The following is a 19,287-nucleotide window of genomic DNA, read 5'->3' on the forward strand; positions in this document are numbered from 1 at the left end:
CTCTGAACTTTATCCTGTACTGTTCAGTGGTTAAGCCATAACCATCCAGGAGTGCATTCTTAAGAACTTGGAAATTGTTAGCATCATTTTCTTTTACAGTAAGGAGCCTATCCCTACCTTTTCCAGTAAATGATAGCCATAGGATAGCAGCCCACTGCTTTTGAGGGACATCCTGTACAGCACAGGCCCTCTCAAGTGCAGCAAACCACTTGTTAATGTCATCCCCCTCCTTGTAAGGGGGAACTATCTTATGCAGATTCCTGGAATCATGCTCTTTTGCAGGATGACTATGGGGAATACTGCTGCTGCCACCATGGGTATCTAAACCCATCTTCTGTCTTTCCCTCTCTATTTCTAAAGACTGTCTATCCAAATCCAGCTGTTGCTTCTTGAGCTTCAGTCTGGTTTGCTCCACTCTCAATCTATTGAGCTCCCTTTCTAACAATCTGTCATCAGGGTGGGTGGGAGGGACATTTCTAGATACAGAGGTATGATGGGAATGAACAGAAGGAGACCTGTCCCTTACAGAGGGCACCCTAACAGCTTGGCTACCAGCATAATGTGAGAGCACATCATCAGTATGATGTGATTCAACCTCTGTACCAACTATGCTAGACTGTCTAGTAATGGGCAGGCTGAGAAGTTTCTTTCCTGAACCTTTTCCTGGGGGAGTCCCTGGATCAGATTGAGAACCATTAGCTACTTTTTCTACAGATTGGGCACTTATGGCCTTATCCTGTACTCTAAGCATATTAATTAACAGTTCTAAGGAAGGATTCTTCCCTACACTCAAACCTCTCTCTATGCAGAGACTCCTTGCTCCTTTCCAGCTAAGGTGATCATATGCAAGTTTGGACAGTTCAACTTTTTGGCCTGTGCCAGACATTTTTAGAGAGAGTTAAAGTGATAGACAAAGAGAAAAAAGTTTTCAGAACTTTTTGGAAAGACAGAAAAAACTTTTTAAACTTTTAAGAACTTTTTGAAAGTTTAGAAGTACTTTTCAGCACTTAGAAAAGAGTGAAAAGAGGAAATGCAAATTTTTTTGGCTATGTGTATATACACTGACCTTGTTTTGTATATTTTTCTCTTATGAAAAGTACAATGACAAGAGTGGTAAGTAGTCTCAAAGCACTTATCCCACCACTGCACAACCAATGTAGGAGGCTGGACTGGCTTGTAGTGAGTACCAAGGGGTACTTGCACCTTGCACCAGGCCCAGTTATCCCTTATTAGTGTATAGGGTGTCTAGCAGCTTAGGCTGATAGATAATGGTAGCTTAGCAGAGCAGCTTAGGCTGAACTAGGAGACGTGTGAAGCTACTACAGTACCACTTAGTGTCATATGCACAATATCATAAGAAAACACAATACACAGTTATACTAAAAATAAAGGTACTTTATTTTTATGACAATATGCCAAAGTATCTTAGAGTGTACCCTCAGTGAGAGGATAGGAAATATACACAAGATATATATACACAATAGCAAAAATATGCAGTATAGTCTTAGAAAACAGTGCAAACAATGTATAGTTACAATAGGATGCAATGGGGAAACATAGGGATAGGGGCAACACAAACCATATACTCCAAAAGTGGAATGTGAACCACGAATGGACCCCAAACCTATGTGACCTTGTAGAGGGTCGCTGGGACTATTAGAAAATAGTGAGAGTTAGAAAAATAACCCTCCCCAAGACCCTGAAAAGTGAGTGCAAAGTGCACCAAAGTTCCCCTAAGGACAAAATAGTCGTGTTAGAGGGAGAATGCAAGGAAAACACAAATCAGCAATGCAACAACGATGGATTCCTGTCTGAAGGTACCTGTGGAACAAGGGGACCAAGTCCAAAAGTCACAAGCAGCTCGGAGATGGGCAGATGCCCAAGAAATGCCAGCGGTTGGTGCAAAGAAGCTCTTTCTAGGCTGAAGAACTGTGAATACTGCAGGAACGACAAGGGCTAGAGACTTCCCCTTTGGAGGATGGATCCCCCACGCCTTGGAGAGTCGTGCAGAAGTGTTTTCCCGCCGGATGGATGCCAACAAGCCTTGCTACACGCAAATCGTGCGTTTGGCGTTTTTGGACACTGCTGGGGCCCAGGAGGGACCAGAAGGTCGCAAATTGGACCTGCAGAGAGAGGGGACGTCGAGCAAGACAAAGAGCCCTCACTGAAGCAGGTAGCACCCGGAGAAGTGCCAGAAACAGGCACTACGAGGATGCGTGAAACGGTGCTCGCCGAAGTTGCACAAAGGAGTCCCACGTCGCCGGAGACCAACTTAGAAAGTCGTGCAATGCAGGTTAGAGTGCCGTGGACCCAGGCTTGGCTGTGCACACAGGATTTCCGCCGGAAGTACACAGGGGCCGGAGAAGCTTGCAAAGTCGCGGTTCCCAGCAATGCAGCCCAGCGAGGTGAGGCAAGGACTTACCTCCACCAAACTTGGGCTGAAGAGTCACTGGACTGTGGGGGTCACTTGGACGGTGTCGCTGGATTCGAGGGACCTCGCTCGTCGTGCTGAGAGGAGACCCAAGGGACCGGAGATGCAGCTTTTTGGTGCCTGCGGTTGCAGGGGGAAGATTCCGTCGACCCACGGGAGATTTCTTCGGAGCTTCTGGTGCAGAGAGGAGGCAGGCTACCCCCACAGCATGCACAAGCAGGAAAACAGTCGAGAAGGCGGCAGGATCAGCGTTACAGAGTTGCAGTAGTCGTCTTTGCTACTATGTTGCAGGTTTGCAGGCTTCCAGCGCGGTCAGCGGTCGATTCCTTATCAGAAGGTGAAGAGGGAGATGCAGAGGAACTCGGCTGAGCTCATGGATTCGTTATCTAAAGTTTCCCCAGAGACAGAGACCCTAAATAGCCAGAAAAGAGGGTTTGGCTACCTAGGAGAGAGGAAAGGCTACTAACACCTGAAGGAGCCTATCACAAGGAGTCTCTGACGTCACCTGGTGGCACTGGCCACTCAGAGCAGTCCAGTGTGCCAGCAGCACCTCTGTTTCCAAGATGGCAGAGGTCTGGAGCACACTGGAGGAGCTCTGGACACCTCCCAGGGGAGGTGCAGGTCAGGGGAGTGGTCACTCCCCTTTCCTTTGTCCAGTTTCGCGCCAGAGCAGGGGCTAAGGGGTCCCTGAACCGGTGTAGACTGGCTTATGCAGAATTGGGCACATCTGTGCCCAACAAAGCATTTCCAGAGGCTGGGGGAGGCTACTCCTCCCCTGCCTTCACACCATTTTCCAAAGGGAGAGGGTGTCACACCCTCTCTCAGAGGAAGTTCTTTGTTCTGCCATCCTGGGCCAGGCCTGGCTGGACCCCAGGAGGGCAGCTGCCTGTCTGAGGGGTTGGCAGCAGCAGCAGCTGCAGTGAAACCCCAGGAAGGGCAGTCTGGCAGTACCAGGGTCTGTGCTACAGACCACTGGGATCATGGAATTGTACCAACAATGCCAGGATGGCATAGAGGGGGCAATTCCATGATCATAGACATGTTACATGGCCATATTCGGAGTTACCATGGTGAAGCTACATATAGGTAGTGACCTATATGTAGTGCACGCGTGTAATGGTGTCCCCGCACTCACAAAGTTCAGTGAATTGGCTCTGAACAATGTGGGGGCACCTTGGCTAGTGCCAGGGTGCCCTCACACTAAGTAACTTTGCACCTAACCTTTACCAGGTAAAGGTTAGACATATAGGTGACTTATAAGTTACTTCAGTGCAGTGTAAAATGGCTGTGAAATAACGTGGACGTTATTTCACTCAGGCTGCAGTGGCAGGCCTGTGTAAGAATTGTCAGAGCTCCCTATGGGTGGCAAAAGAAATGCTGCAGCCCATAGGGATCTCCTGGAACCCCAATACCCTGGGTACCTCAGTACCATATACTAGGGAATTATAAGGGTGTTCCAGTAAGCCAATGTAAATTGGTAAAAATGGTCACTAGCCTGTCAGTGACAATTTGGAAAGAAATGAGAGAGCATAACCACTGAGGTTCTGATTAGCAGAGCCTCAGTGAGACAGTTAGTCACTACACAGGTAACACATTCAGGCACACTTATGAGCACTGGGGCCCTGGGTTACCAGGGTCCCAGTGACACATACAACTAAAACAACATATATACAGTGAAAAATGGGGGTAACATGCCAGGCAAGATGGTACTTTCCTACAATCACCACTATCACCACCTGCTCCACCACCATCCTTTTCACCTCCACCACCTGCTCCACCAACACCCTTATTACCTCCACCACCACTACCACCACCTGCTCCACCACCAACCTTAGCACCTGCACCACCACAACCACCAACTGCTCCACCACCACCCTTATCACCTCCATCACCAATACCACCACCACCATTATCACCTCCACCACCATTACCACCACCTGCCCCACCACCACTCTTATCACCTCCATCAGTACCACTATCTGCTCCACCACCACCCTTATCACCTCCATCCTCACTACCACCACCTGTTCCACCACCACCCGTATCACCTCCACTACCATACCACCATTATCACCACCACTAACATTACCCAAATCACCATGATCACCTAAACCACTATGGCTATTATCACCTCCACTACCACCACCATCAACTACCCTTATCACCTCCACCACCACAACCACCGCCTCCACCACCACCTGCTCCACCACCACCCTTATTACCTCCACCAACACTACCACCACCTGCTCCACCACCACCCTTGTCTCCTCTACCGCCACTACCACCACCTGCTCCACCACCACCCTTATCACCTCCACCACCACAACCACAAACTGCTCCACCACCATCCTTATCAACTCCATCAACACTACCACCACCACCATAATCACCTCCACCAACACTACCACCACCACCATTATCACTGCCACACCACACAACCATTTTTTCTGCCACATCCACTACCACCACTACTATCATCACCATCACTGCCACTACCATTATCACCACCACAACCGCTACTGCCACCAACGTATTTGTGAATGCCCATGTTTTCAAGATCTGCCACAAGAAAGCGAGACCTACTGATAGCTGGGTTCTTGTCAAAGTGCACCAAGAGCTACCTGAAGGTTGCACCAAAGTCACTCTGTGCCTGGTAACAAAGCAAGGGATGGGTCTGCTGATGAAATCTCTGATGGGAACCACAAGGGGCCTGGCTGGAATAAAGGAAGTCAATCACCAGCTCATAACCAAGTTCATACCCAGTATGCTATAATTGTAGCAAGCACACAGCTCTCATCAAAATGTGTGAAAACACCAAGAAATCTGTCAAATGTGGTATCACCCAAGGCCACGCAAAGCCACTTTGTGTGGCTTTTCATGGCCTTGTAGATATGGTGTAAGGCAATGCAGGGCAACTCACTGCATGGCCTCACACTGCATCAGGGGGCTGTTTCATGGATGCTGGGTGGGTGTTCCCATGCAGCATCCATGGATTTTGATGCTGCCCCAGATTTACAAGAATCTTTAAACTTGGGAATGCATCAAAACTGTACGCCTCCCCAGGGGAGGCGTAAAGAGGAGAAATATCTTGATTTATTCTTGTTTTTTGCTATTTCTATGTGCGCTGCATTCTGTAGCAGAAAGATGCCCCTTCCTGCACAAACACAATCCTGCATGCAACGCAGGCACCCTTGCAGCATGGTACAAGGGTGCCTGCATTTGTGCTAGGCACCAAATTGTGCGCCGGTGGTGGCTAAAAGGAAATGAATGCACAGCAAAAAGACTTGTGGTGCTGCCCTACGCCAAATCTTTGTAAATATGGCCCAATGTGATTACATGTGTGGCAGAAAAATGAGTCTGATTCCTCTGATGGAGATGGCAGTGCTGTTCCCAAAGCACAATCTAGCAAATGGAAGAAGAGTGTTGTGCGTAATGTCAATGGAAGTGTTAGAAACAAGTCCTCATGTTGGGTGACATTTGGTGGTGTGCCCTTACAAGTTGCAGCTGATTCTCGTTTGACCAACGCAATTATTGCTCAGCAAGTTTGTGAGTAAACTTTGTGTCTAACATTGGAGCTGACCTTGAACAGGCTGACATTAATCCTGAGAGTTATACTGGTGACTTACTAGGTTACAGATGGCTGGACTTCAGTTTCAATAATACACAGGCCACGTGTAAATTGTATGCAAGCGAGGATGGTTCTTCAGTTCTTGGATGGAAGCTTCAGAGAAGTTTACATATTGTGTGGGATCCCACAAGTCCTGAACAAGTTTTAGTAGCTTGTGGTAGTGAGGATACCAGAATATGGATTTATATAGACCCAAAAATGAACATGGGTTTAAATTCAGCCCAAAAAGGAACACACAGGGCCACTTTTATGGTCCAGTTGTGCAGCTCAGTGAAGCGCAGCAAGTCAACTTGCAATGCTGCGAGACAGAGAAAGGGCTTGCTATGCTGCGAGACAGAGAAAGGACTTGCTATGCTGCGAGACGGAGAAAGGACTTGCTATGCTGCGCGACGGAGAAAGGACTTGCTATGCTGCGAGACGGAGAAAGGGCTTGCTATGCTGCGTGACGGAGAAAGGACTTGCTATGCTGCGAGACGGAGAAAGGACTTGCTATGCTGATTGACGGAGAAAGGACTTGCTATGCTGCATGACGTAGAAAGGACTTGCTATGCTGCGATACGGAGAAAGGACTTGCTATGCTGCGATACGGAGAAAGGACTTGCTATGCTGCGAGACAGAGAAAGGGCTTGCTATGCTGCGAGAGAGAAAGGACTTGCTATGCTGCGATACGGAGAAAGGACTTGCTATGCTGCGAGACAGAGAAAGGGCTTGCTATGCTGCGAGACAGAGAAAGGGCTTGCTATGCTGCGAGAGAGAAAGGGCTTGCTATGCTGCGTGATGGAGAAAGGACTTGCTATGCTGCATGACGGAGAAAGGGCTTGCTATGCTGCGAGACGGAGAAAGGGCTTGCTATGCTGCGTGACGGAGAAAGGACTTGCTATGCTGCGAGATGGAGAAAGGACTTGCTATGCTGCGTGATGGAGAAAGGACTTGCTATGCTGCGAGACCGAGAAAGGACTTGCTATGCTGCGAGACGGAGAAAGGGCTTGCTATGCTGCGTGATGGAGAAAGTACTTGCTATGCTGCGAGGCGGAGAAAGGACTTGCTATGCTGCGTGATGGAGAAAGGACTTGCTATGCTGCGTGATGGAGAAAGGACTTTCTATGCTGCATGACTGAGAAAGGACTTGCTATGCTGCGAGACAGAGAAAGGGCTTGCTATGCTGCGTGACGGAGAAAGGACTTGCTATGCTGCGTGACGGGGAAAGGGCTTGCTATGCTGCATGACGGAGAAAGGACTTGCTATGCTGCGAGACAGAACAGAGAAAGGGCTTGCTATGCTGCGTGACGGAGAAAGGACTTGCTATGCTGCGTGACGGAGAAAGGACTTGCTATGCTGCGAGACAGAACAGAGAAAGGGCTTGCTATGCTGCGAGACAGAGAAAGGGCTTGCTATGCTGCATGATGGAGAAAGGACTTGCTATGCTGCGAGACAGAGAAAGGGCTTGCTATGCTGCGTGACGGATAAAGGGCTTGCTATGCTGCGTGACGGATAAAGGGCTTGCTATGCTGCGTGATGGATAAAGGGCTTGCTATGCTGCATGACGGATAAAGGGCTTGCTATGCTGCGAGACAGAGAAAGGGCTTGCTATGCTGCGTGACGGAGAAAGGACTTGCTATGCTGCGAGACAGAACAGAGAAAGGGCTTGCTATGCTGCGTGACGGAGAAAGGACTTGCTATGCTGCGAGACAGAGAAAGGGCTTGCTGTGCTGCGTGACGGAGAAAGGACTTGCTATGCTGCGTGACGGAGAAAGGAGATGCTATGCTGCGAGACGGAGAAAGGGCTTGCTATGCTGCATGACGGAGAAAGGGCTTGCTATGCTGCATGACGGAGAAAGGGCTTGCTATGCTGCGAGACGGAGAAAGGGCTTGCTATGCTGTGTGACGGAGAAAGGGCTTACTATGCTGCGAGATAGAGAAAGGGCTTGCTATGCTGCGTGACGAGAAAACACTTGCTGTGCTGCGTGATGGAGAAAGGACTTGCTGTGCTGCGTGACGGAGAAAGGACTTGCTGTGCTGCGTGAAGTAGAAAGGTCTTGCTACGCTGCCTGACGGAGAAAGGGCTTGCTATGCTGATTGACGGAGAAAGGACTTGCTATGCTGCGAGAGAGAAAGGGCTTGCTATGCTGCGAGAGAGAAAGGGCTTGCTATGCTACGTGACGGAGAAAGGGCTTGCTATGCTGCGTGACGGAGAAAGGACTTGCTATGCTGCATGACGGAGAAAGGGCTTGCTATGCTGCGAGACAGAGAAAGGGATTGCTATGCTGCGAGACAGAGAAAGGGCTTGCTATGCTGCGAGACAGAGAGAGGGATTGCTATGCTGCGAGACAGAGAAAGGGCTTGCTATGCTGCGAGACAGAGAAAGGGCTTGCTATGCTGCGTGATGGAGAAATGACTTTCTATGCTGCATGACTGAGAAAGGACTTGCTATGCTGCGAGACAGAGAAAGGGCTTGCTATGCTGCGTGACGGAGAAAGGACTTGCTATGCTGCGTGACGGGGAAAGGGCTTGCTATGCTGCATGACGGAGAAAGGACTTGCTATGCTGCGAGACAGAACAGAGAAAGGGCTTGCTATGCTGCGTGACGGAGAAAGGACTTGCTATGCTGCGTGACGGAGAAAGGACTTGCTATGCTGCGAGACAGAACAGAGAAAGGGCTTGCTATGCTGCGAGACAGAGAAAGGGCTTGCTATGCTGCATGATGGAGAAAGGACTTGCTATGCTGCGAGACAGAGAAAGGGCTTGCTATGCTGCGTGACGGATAAAGGGCTTGCTATGCTGCGTGACGGATAAAGGGCTTGCTATGCTGCGTGACGGATAAAGGGCTTGCTATGCTGCATGACGGATAAAGGGCTTGCTATGCTGCGAGACAGAGAAAGGGCTTGCTATGCTGCGTGACGGAGAAAGGACTTGCTATGCTGCGAGACAGAACAGAGAAAGGGCTTGCTATGCTGCGTGACGGAGAAAGGACTTGCTATGCTGCGAGACAGAGAAAGGGCTTGCTGTGCTGCGTGACGGAGAAAGGACTTGCTATGCTGCGTGACGGAGAAAGGAGTTGCTATGCTGCGAGACGGAGAAAGGGCTTGCTATGCTGCATGACGGAGAAAGGGCTTGCTATGCTGCATGACGGAGAAAGGGCTTGCTATGCTGCGAGACGGAGAAAGGGCTTGCTATGCTGTGTGACGGAGAAAGGGCTTACTATGCTGCGAGATAGAGAAAGGGCTTGCTATGCTGCGTGACGAGAAAGCACTTGCTGTGCTGCGTGATGGAGAAAGGACTTGCTGTGCTGCGTGACGGAGAAAGGACTTGCTGTGCTGCGTGAAGTAGAAAGGACTTGCTACGCTGCCTGACGGAGAAAGGGCTTGCTATGCTGATTGACGGAGAAAGGACTTGCTATGCTGCGAGAGAGAAAGGGCTTGCTATGCTGCGAGAGAGAAAGGGCTTGCTATGCTACGTGACGGAGAAAGGGCTTGCTATGCTGCGTGACGGAGAAAGGACTTGCTATGCTGCATGACGGAGAAAGGGCTTGCTATGCTGCGAGACAGAGAAAGGGATTGCTATGCTGCGAGACAGAGAAAGGGCTTGCTATGCTGCGAGACAGAGAGAGGGATTGCTATGCTGCGAGACAGAGAAAGGGCTTGCTATGCTGCGAGACAGAGAAAGGGCTTGCTATGCTGCGTGACGGAGAAAGGACTTGCTATGCTGCGAGAGAGAAAGGGCTTGCTATGCTGCGTGACGGAGAAAGGGCTTGCTATGCTGCGAGACAGAGAAAGGGATTGCTATGCTGCGAGACAGAGAAAGGGCTTGCTATGCTGCGTGACGGAGAAAGGACTTGCTATGCTGCAAGAGAGAAAGGGCTTGCTATGCTGCGTGACGGAGAAAGGACTTGCTATGCTGCGTGACGGAGAAAGGACTTGCTATGCTGCGAGATGGAGAAAGGGCTTGCTATGCTGCGTGACGGAGAAAGGGCTTGCTATGCTGCGGGACAGAGAAAGGGATTGCTATGCTGCGAGACAGAGAAAGGGCTTGCTATGCTGCGTGACGGAGAAAGGACTTGCTATGCTGCGAGACGGAGAAAGGACTTGCTATGCTGCGAGACAGAGAAAGGGCTTGCTATGCTGCGTGACGGAGAAAGGGCTTGCTATGCTGCGAGACAGAGAAAGGGATTGCTATGCTGCGAGACAGAGAAAGGGCTTGCTATGCTGCGTGACGGAGAAAGGACTTGCTATGCTGCGTGACGGAGAAAGGGCTTGCTATGCTGCGAGACGGAGAAAGGACTTGCTATGCTGCGAGACAGAGCAAGGACTTGCTATGCTGCGAGACAGAGAAAGGGCTTGCTATGCTGCGTGACGGAGAAAGGACTTGCTATGCTGCGTGACGGAGAAAGGACTTGTTATGCTGCGTGACGGAGAAAGGACTTGCTATGCTGCATGACGGAGAAAGGGCTTGCTATGCTGCGTGACGGATAAAGGGCTTGCTATGCTGCGTGACGGAGAAAGGGCTTTGCTATGCTGTGTGACGGAGAAAGGACTTGCTATGCTGCGTGACGGAGAAAGGACTTGCTATGCTGCGTGACGGAGAAAGGACTTGCTGTGCTGCGTGATGGAGAACGGACTTGCTTTGCTGCGTGAAGTAGAAAGGACTTGCTACGCTGCCTGACGGAGAAAGGGCTTGCTATGCTTATTGACGGAGAAAGGACTTGCTATGCTGCGTGGCGGAGAAAGGATTTGCTATGCTGTGTGACGGAGAAAGGACTTGCTATGCTGCGTGACGTAGAAAGGACTTGCTATGCTGCGTGACGTAGAAAGGACTTGCTCTGCTGCGTGACGGAGAAAGGACTTGCTATGCTGCGAGACAGAGAAAGGGCTTGCCTTGCTGCGTGACAGATAAAGGGCTTGCTATGCTGCGAGACAGAGAAAGGGCTTGCTATGCTGCGAGACAGAGAAAGGGCTTGCTATGCTGCGTGATGGAAAAGGACTTGCTATGCTGCGTGACTGAGAAAGGGCTTGCTATGCTGCGTGACGGAGAAAGGGCTTGCTATGCTGCGTGACGGAAAAGGACTTGCTATGCTGCGTGACTGAGAAAGGGCTTGCTATGCTGCGTGACGGAGAAAGGGCTTGCTATGCTGCGAGATGGAGAAAGGACTTGCTATGCTGCATGACGTAGAAAGGACTTGCTATGCTGCGACACGGAGAAAGGAATTGCTATGCTGCGTGACGGAGAAAGGACTTGCTATGCTGCATGATGGAGAAAGGGCAGGATTGCGCCACATTTAAAAAAGAACAACAGTGCATTCTGGCCTTTGTTCCTGTGCTGGCATCATTCTGGCTTCTCAGCACCAACGCAGGGAGCTTTGCACCCTCGTGCAAGGGTACCTGCATTATAAGCCGGATTGTCTTTGTGCAGGAGGGGGCACCTTCTTCTCCAATAACAATCCCCTGGGGCATCTTCCTCTTTCAATATGTGCAGGATGCTGCCCACATAGAACGAGGACGCCACAAGGAGAAATAAAGAGATTTCTCCTTTTTACTCCTAAGCTGGGAAAGTTTAGCATTTTGCCGCATTCCTGGGTCTACCACTTCTAGTAAATCTTGGAATGCATGCAAATCCATGGCTGTTGCGTGGGAACACCCATGCAACACCCATTAAATGCCTCCCTGGTGCAGAGTAAGTCAACGCAGCAATTTGTGCTGCATTGCTTTGCTCTATTTGTGAAGCAACTCAGGGCCATGCAAGGTGACCTTGCGTTGCTTCCTAAATCGCATTTGGGCTTGCATCGCACATGCACCACGTTGCTAGGTGCAAGAGCGACACAACCCCACTCATAAATATGCAACACTTTTGAAAGTGCATCTAAGGCAGGAAATTCACACTAATGAGTGACCATAAACCAGTTCCTAAATTTTTGACCACAGAAGGCCTACTCAGGGCTTCAGCCAGGACTGCCGCGAAGCTTCAGCATTTCCTGTATTATATCCAGTATGTTCCTGGTGAAAAGAATCTTCCTATGAAACTACCTATGAAGGAATAGGTTGAAGAACCGTAGAGTGATTTTAACATTGCTTTTGTGTGCTGAGTACATGGAGCTCTTGATCAAGGATGAATGATTTGCAGGTTATGACATGGATGAAGTGTTGAAGTCTGTGAAGGACATGGTTGTGGAACGATGGTGCACTGAGGTGATTGCGAAAGGTGAGAGATGAATTGTGCACTCATTGAACATTACTTTTAAGTGGGGATAAAGCAAGTGGAGTTGAGTGAGAAGACTATCAACTTATGTCATGAAGGACATTCTGGCATTTTTGCACCACCGCAAGGAGTGCAAGGGTTGGGTTCGGAACTAAATATTTGTGAGCTCGTGAGAGCGAAAAGTTGAAAAATCACAGAAAACTTTAAAGCTGCCTTTGATCTCTGGTGCCCCAGTCATCCGTGAGAAGATGTTGCCTTGGGCATCATGGGCTTCCTTGTCTAGTGTGTTGTTTACTGGATCTAACTTTGAGCGATTTAGAGGTTTTCTTTTTATTGTAAATAGCCCATGACACCCCATGCCTTCCTCGTCAGAGCCACCCTCAGTGCCCTCTGCTCTAACACTGGGTTTCCCCCACAGTGCTGCCTGCTCTCCTGAAGCGCTTTAGTACTCAGTAACATAAGATAACAGAGTCCCAACCTTTATTAATATTCATATTTTTAGGTTATCTCTAGGACAATGAGCTTCTTTTCTGGACCCACATGAACGTCTCCCCAGTGACCAGACAGACTGGAGGGAGCTGATGAGTTTGGGAAGAGAAAGAGGTTTGGTGGGAAAGGGTCTCACCGAAGGACAGCTCTTTGTAGTCGCTTCTCCTTGGAGTATGAAGATATCTGGGGGGGCTTTGGCGGAGGGACCTCCTGGTGGGACCACCCCAGGACAAGGGAGGGAAGAGGGGTCAAGGCTGTCGTAGTCATGGCAGTGGAGTGCCTGTCAGTGTGATGGGAGACATTGTTTTGTTAAGACTGGGGTGAAGCAGATGAACCCCTGACAATGGAGATTGTCAGTAAGAAACAGAAGCTTTACCTGCCTCACCGGAAACAAGGGCAGAGGTCAAAGTTCAAAGGAGAAGAGCCCATGCGGACATCTCTTCTGTTCCCCTCCCCTCTGGAGACATCCCGTGCAAGTTCTGGAAGAGGCCCATGTGGCTGTGAGATTGTGGATCAGAAGCTCCAGGAGGGCTCTGGACATACCTTAGGCCTGACAAGTCGTAATGTACAAAGCAGATACTCACCTGAGGAGTGAGTGATAGAGGCCACGAGCCTGCGCGCCTCTGACTCAGGGAGACTCGAGGAATGTCTGGGGTGGGTGAGCTCACGTGACTGAACATAATGTTCTGTTTGTTAACAAACAAAGCTTTCCAAGTTGGCGAAACTCTAGACTGCAATACTTCCTGTGGCACGTCACATACTGCGGCTCATGTGCTGTAAACACAGCCCGCCCCCTCATTCCTGACACCTCCCTCCTCCTGTGATGCACCTGCCCCCGTGCACACAGTTAGGCATCGGCAACCGGCTCTGTGTGAGTGAACTACCTCACCTTGTGATGCACCTGCCCCCCCACAGGTAAGCATCGGCAGCCGACTCGTTGTAAGTGCACTCCCTCATCCTGTGATGCACCTGCCCCCCCACAGGTAAGCATCGGCAGCCGACTCGTTGTAAGTGCACTCCCTCATCCTGTGATGCACCTGCCCCCGTGCACACAGTTAGGCATCGGCAGCCGGCTCTGTGTGAGTGCACTCCCTCATCCTGTGATGCACCTGCCCCCGTGCACACAGTTAGGCATCGGCAACCGGCTCTGCGTAAGTGAACTCCCACATCCTGTGATGCACCTGCCCCCGTGCACACAGTTAGGCATCGGCAGCCGGCTCTGTGTGAGTGCACTCCCTCATCCTGTGATGCACCTGCCCCCGTGCACACAGTTAGGCATCGGCAACCGGCTCTGCGTAAGTGAACTCCCTCATCCTGTGATGCACCTGCCCCCGTGCACACAGTTAGGCATCGGCAACCGGCTCTGCGTAAGTGAACTCCCTCATCCTGTGATGCACCTGCCCCCGTGCACACAGTTAGGCATCGGCAGCCGGCTCTGTGTGAGTGCACTCCCTCATCCTGTGATGCACCTGCCCCCGTGCACACAGTTAGGCATCGGCAACCGGCTCTGCGTAAGTGAACTCCCTCATCCTGTGATGCACCTGCCCCCGTGCACACAGTTAGGCATCGGCAACCGGCTCTGCGTAATTGAACTCTCTCGTCCTGTGATGCCCTCTACCCCAGTGCACACAGGTAAGCACCAGCAGCTGGTTCTGTGTAAGTGCTCTCCCTCGTCCTGTGATGCCCTCTGCCCACGTGCACACAGGTAAGCACCAGCAGCTGGTTCTGTGTAAGTGCACTCCCTCGTCCTGTGATGCTCCCTGCCCCTGTGCACACAGGGAAGCATCAGCAGCCGGCTCACGTTTGCCAGGTTAACATTGGGGAGCCATGCATGAGAAAAAACTCTGCCATGCGACGGTTGGGGAAGATTTTCCAGAAATCCGCAGTCCAAGCGGAACACAACTCTGCAAACTGCAAAACTCTGCAAACTCTGCTGGAGGCGTGGAGTTTACCGCCCGCTCCTATAGATAAATCCTGCAGGGGTAGGAGAACACTGTGCCCGACTTCAGTGGAGGTAGGCGTGCACCATTCACAAGTCCTCTGCAGATAGGAATGCATTGCATATGTTGGAGAAGCTCTAAATAACAAGTATTGGGCATATGCGCCCTCAAAATTAGGTTATACAGCCCATTGAAACCATCTACCTTGCTGCCCCTCACCCAGCCCTTCAGTGTCTTGCTGGAGTAGGAAGTCCACCAAGGGCTGGTTTGGGAGTTTCTTTCTGTCCGTGAACCTTTACCTTTACTTCTAAGGGGTCATCCCAAATTTAGAAAAAGGAAGGGCCTTCTTAGGGCATACTTGGTATGGTCTTCTTCCTCTAGTGTTAGGAGTGTGTCCCTCCCCACTGTGGCATGCACCTCTAAAAGCTCCCCTCCCAGTACTCCTCCTAGACCTTGCGTGCCGTTAGGGCCACTGCATAGCCTGAAAACCATTTATCTATAACAACCCTCACCACATAACTGGGCACAAGGTCCTTGGGTACGCAGACTCTCAGCTCTCCATTGGTCACTGCTGGTATGCTGCCCCCATTGCTGCTGGTCATCGCTTGCCTTTTATGTCAAGCTCCTTGAGTTTGAGCTCATGGGCCAGCCTCTTCTCCTCCATTCTTAGTTTGGCCAACTCTGGTTTGACTTTCCTCTCCTCCCTCCTGTCCTCCAGTTCCTCTGGGGTCAGGACTTTGTCAGACACGCTGCTCCATCCTGGGCATCGGGTCATCCAGGTCATGTGCTGGGTCAAGTTGGGCTCTCCTGGTAGCTCAGGACCGTGGTCTGGATGCTCTCCCTCCCCCTCTGCAGTACTCCCTTCTATTCATATTGCTCCACCTAATCCTCCCCTGAGGTGGCCCTGAAGGCTACCTGAAGACAGAACTCGGTAGCCTTATTTTCTGCATTCAGTCCCTTCTGTTTGCAGAGTTTCAGCAGCTCAGCCTTAGAAAGGGTGTTGATGTTTATCAACTCCATCTCCACGGTAGAAGAGCAAGGAATGGCACTTAAATTTAGAAATAGGAGAAAATAGCCAATTGAAAAACTAAGGATGATTTAAAAAAGGCGTCACTCTGATGTCAAATTATTTACCTGCAATTTGTGTGTAACACAATGAATGTATGGTGCTGCACAAACACAAGCCCCAAACCCACACCGCTAAACACCAATGCGAGAAATCAGGTTGTTGGTTGAATGGGGTGTGAGTTTTGGTCAAGCAACTGCCTCAATCCCTTGGAGGATGAACCAAAAAATGCATTAAATTAACCTACTCAAAACCCTGGGTAGCTTGACACAAAAAGCAGTCGGGCTAATTGTAAAAGCAATGTGTTAAGAATTTATGCAGAACACAAACAGTAATCAAGTGAAAACATAACACTAGAAAAATCCCAAACCAATTTAGAAAAATAGAATAGAGTAAAATGTAATTAATTATTTGACACCAAAACGACAAACATCCAATCAGTAGAACCAGAGTTATGAATTATTAGAGTCTAAAGTTCAAAATAATGCCTAAAAGATAGAAGCACCAAGCGTGGACATCTGGTCACCATTAGCAAGGGTATGGAGACTTCTTGGGGATTCAGGACTCACTTAGTCTGTGTCCATGTGCGGTTTCAGGATGGTGGGAGCCTGCTATGTCCTTGTGACTCTGAACAGGAAGCCAGCAAACTAGGCCTTAGAGTCACTTCTGGTAGTCCTGGCTGCTGGTGTAGGTCCAGGGCTCAACAACAGGGCTGCCTCTGAGGGTTCAAGGAAGGCTCCAGGCAGCGAAGCAGTCCTTTCAGGTACAGCAGCAGTCTGGCAGAGTGCACAGCAGGTCACAGCAGCAGGCAGTCCTCTGAAAGTCCTTTTGCAGGCCTAGTGGTGAACTCAACAGTGGGTATAAGAGTCTTATTTCTTTGCGCTGGTGCCCTACTCCTATAGGTTGGGAGAAGTTTCTGGAAAGGTTATTTGAAATTCTTGGAATTCCCTGACTCCTCTCCCCTGACTCCAAGCTGGCTGCAGTGACAATACAAGATCATTAAGCCTATTGTGAGGAGACAGGGCACATTCTATGTAGGGGCTGTGCTCAGCTCTTCCCCACATCATGCCAGTTGATGGCCCTTTACGGCACACCTAATCCCACTATTGTGTGACTGTCTGGGAGGAATTCACAAAGTCTAACTGTCAGCTACACCCAGTCATGTGACCGACAGGCTGTACGCACAAAGGGTAAGGCAGGAAAATTACAACTATCTAAAAGTTCATTTTCAAAAGTGTAATGAAAAAATCCGACTTTACCATTAAAGAGGGGTTATCATTACACTTCCATAGGTATCAAACATGATGTGTATTCCTTCTCTCAATAAGGAATTACGGTTTACTAAACGTAATAAGGAATCCCCAATGTTATTCTGTGGGAGGAGTAGGCCTCACAGTAGTGAAAACAAATTTGGGAGTTTTTTTATTACCAGGATATTTAAAACTAAAAAAAATACATGTCCTACCTTTTAATTACACACCTCCCTGTCCTATGGGCTACCTAGGGTCTACCTTACAGATGACAATGATCTATAAGTAATAAAAGGAGTATTTAAGTCTTGGCGAGGGGGTTTGAATGTGAAGTTGACATGGCAGTGTGACACTGTATTCAGGCATGGGACATGCTTTAGAGGTCTGCTTAAGTAGGTGGTACAATAAGTGCTGCAGGTCGACTGGTAGAGTTTAATTTACAGGCCCTGAGTATATGGTATGCCACCCTCTAAGGGACTTACAAGTAAATTAAATATGCCAATTAGGTGTATGTCAATTGTACCATGTTTTAGAGAGAGAGCAGCACAAGCATTTTAGAACTGGTGTGCAGTGGTAAAGTGCACAGAGTTTCAAGGCCAACAAAAACAAATTCAGCAGAAAGTGGAGGATGAAAGGCAAAAAGTTTGGGGGTGACCTCGCAGAGAGGGCCATTTCCACCAGACATAAATCATTAAGCATAATACAGTGCAGATGTGAAAATAGCCTTAGAACCAAACCCTAAATCATGAATACAAACTCCTGAGGTGCAGTGCTAAATCATAAAAGCTCTCACTTGTGGCACAGGGCACCACTCACATTTCAAAAGAGATTTCAGAGGAGGGAGGGAAATGAATGATGTGTGGGGGAAAATAGAGAGGGAGGGGCCATGTGTGGTGGTGAAAGAGAAAAATTTAAAATGTTAGGGAAAGTAATGGCGTGGAGTAAAAATATATGTAAAGAGCGGGCCATATGTGATGGAAAAACAGAGAACCAGAAGTGAGGGGGGGAACACCACCATGCGTGGAGGAGAAACAGATGGAGAAGAAAAACTGCTGCATAGTGGCCTTAGAGAAAAGAACGAGGAAATAACAATTTGTGTGTATGAAAGAGACAGGGAGACAAAAAGTGACTGTATGTGGGAGGGAGAAGGAAATGCACCCTGTGTGTAAGAGACACTCATGTCGATGATAACTCACCAGGGGGCACATTTACAAGTGACCTTGCTGTGCTGCCCTGCGCCACAGGGAAAGGGCAGGAATGCACAGTATTCACAAAATAAGGTGCATTTCTGTCCTCTCCCCCTGCGCTGGTGCATAATTTGCTGCCTAGAAACTATCCTGGGAGGCATTTTTGCCTTTCTATGTGTGATGCAGAATGCAGGACACATAGAAAGAGGAAAAAACAAGGAGAAGATATTTCGATTTGTTGCGCCTGCCCTGGGTTTTGATGCATTTCCAGGTTGACAGAGACTTGTAAATCTGGGGCAGCATCAAAACCCATAGCTGCTGCATGGGAAAACCCACTGCAACGGCCACGGAATGCCCCCTGCCGCAGTGTAAGGCAAGGCAGTGACTTGCGCTGCATTGCCTTACTTTATATCCAGGAGCCTATGAAAAGCCAGCAAAGTGGCATTGCGTGGCCTTGTAGATATGGGTCCGCACATCATAAGAAGTGATGCACCGGTGAACCCCCATGTCAGAGGGACAGTGATTCGCAGAGGCAGAGGGGGGACATGACCATTCAGTGAGAACACAGCAGGTGTGAAGAAAACGTACCCTGTATGGAGGAGAAATAGAGAGAGGGATGGGAGGACCGTGTTTGTGGAAAAGACACACAGGGAAGGAGACAGGGGTAGTGAGAATGGAGCTTGTCTGCAGAAGGATGAGGCAAGGAGAATGGGCAGAATAAACGAATAAGAAACAGAGAGGGACTTGGGAAGATGTGAAGGAGAGTGAGACAAGGAGTGGGGAAGTGAAGGGAGGGCAAGGGTATGTCCTGGACATGTTCAGATGGGTAAATGAGGCAGAGGAAGCCAGATAAACAGAGAACGCAAGAGACATGAATCAGGAAACAGTAGTAATGAACGGAGGTCTGGCCTGTCTCACTGTTCCGGCGTGAGTCTCACGCTCTGGCAGTAGGGCTTACCTTCGTAGGTCCAGTGATGTGCAGGAGGACCTGGAGTGGATAAAACACAAGCAAAAAGGAGCATTAATATATTAGATCAGAACAAGAGGAAATCCAAACAAAATTACAGGCAAAAAGAAACACTAACATCATGGACCGTAATAAACATT

The 19,287-nt window shown here is 49.4% G+C and overlaps 1 protein-coding gene across 3 annotated transcripts in view; it reads right to left on the bottom strand.

The window, feature by feature from the left end:
* CA9 (carbonic anhydrase 9) overlaps nt 1-19,287 on the bottom strand; it is a 324,823-nt gene that overhangs the window by 156,786 nt on the left and 148,750 nt on the right. For all 3 annotated transcript variants that reach the window (XM_069205726.1, XM_069205727.1, XM_069205728.1), the window contains exon 2: nt 19,139-19,168. In XM_069205726.1, the coding sequence (XP_069061827.1) occupies nt 19,139-19,168 (30 nt within the window). The remainder of the gene's footprint in view (nt 1-19,138; nt 19,169-19,287) is intronic.

Source organism: Pleurodeles waltl, chromosome 1_2 (genome assembly GCF_031143425.1).
Source record: "Pleurodeles waltl isolate 20211129_DDA chromosome 1_2, aPleWal1.hap1.20221129, whole genome shotgun sequence".
Classification (NCBI taxonomy): Eukaryota; Metazoa; Chordata; class Amphibia; order Caudata; family Salamandridae; genus Pleurodeles; species Pleurodeles waltl.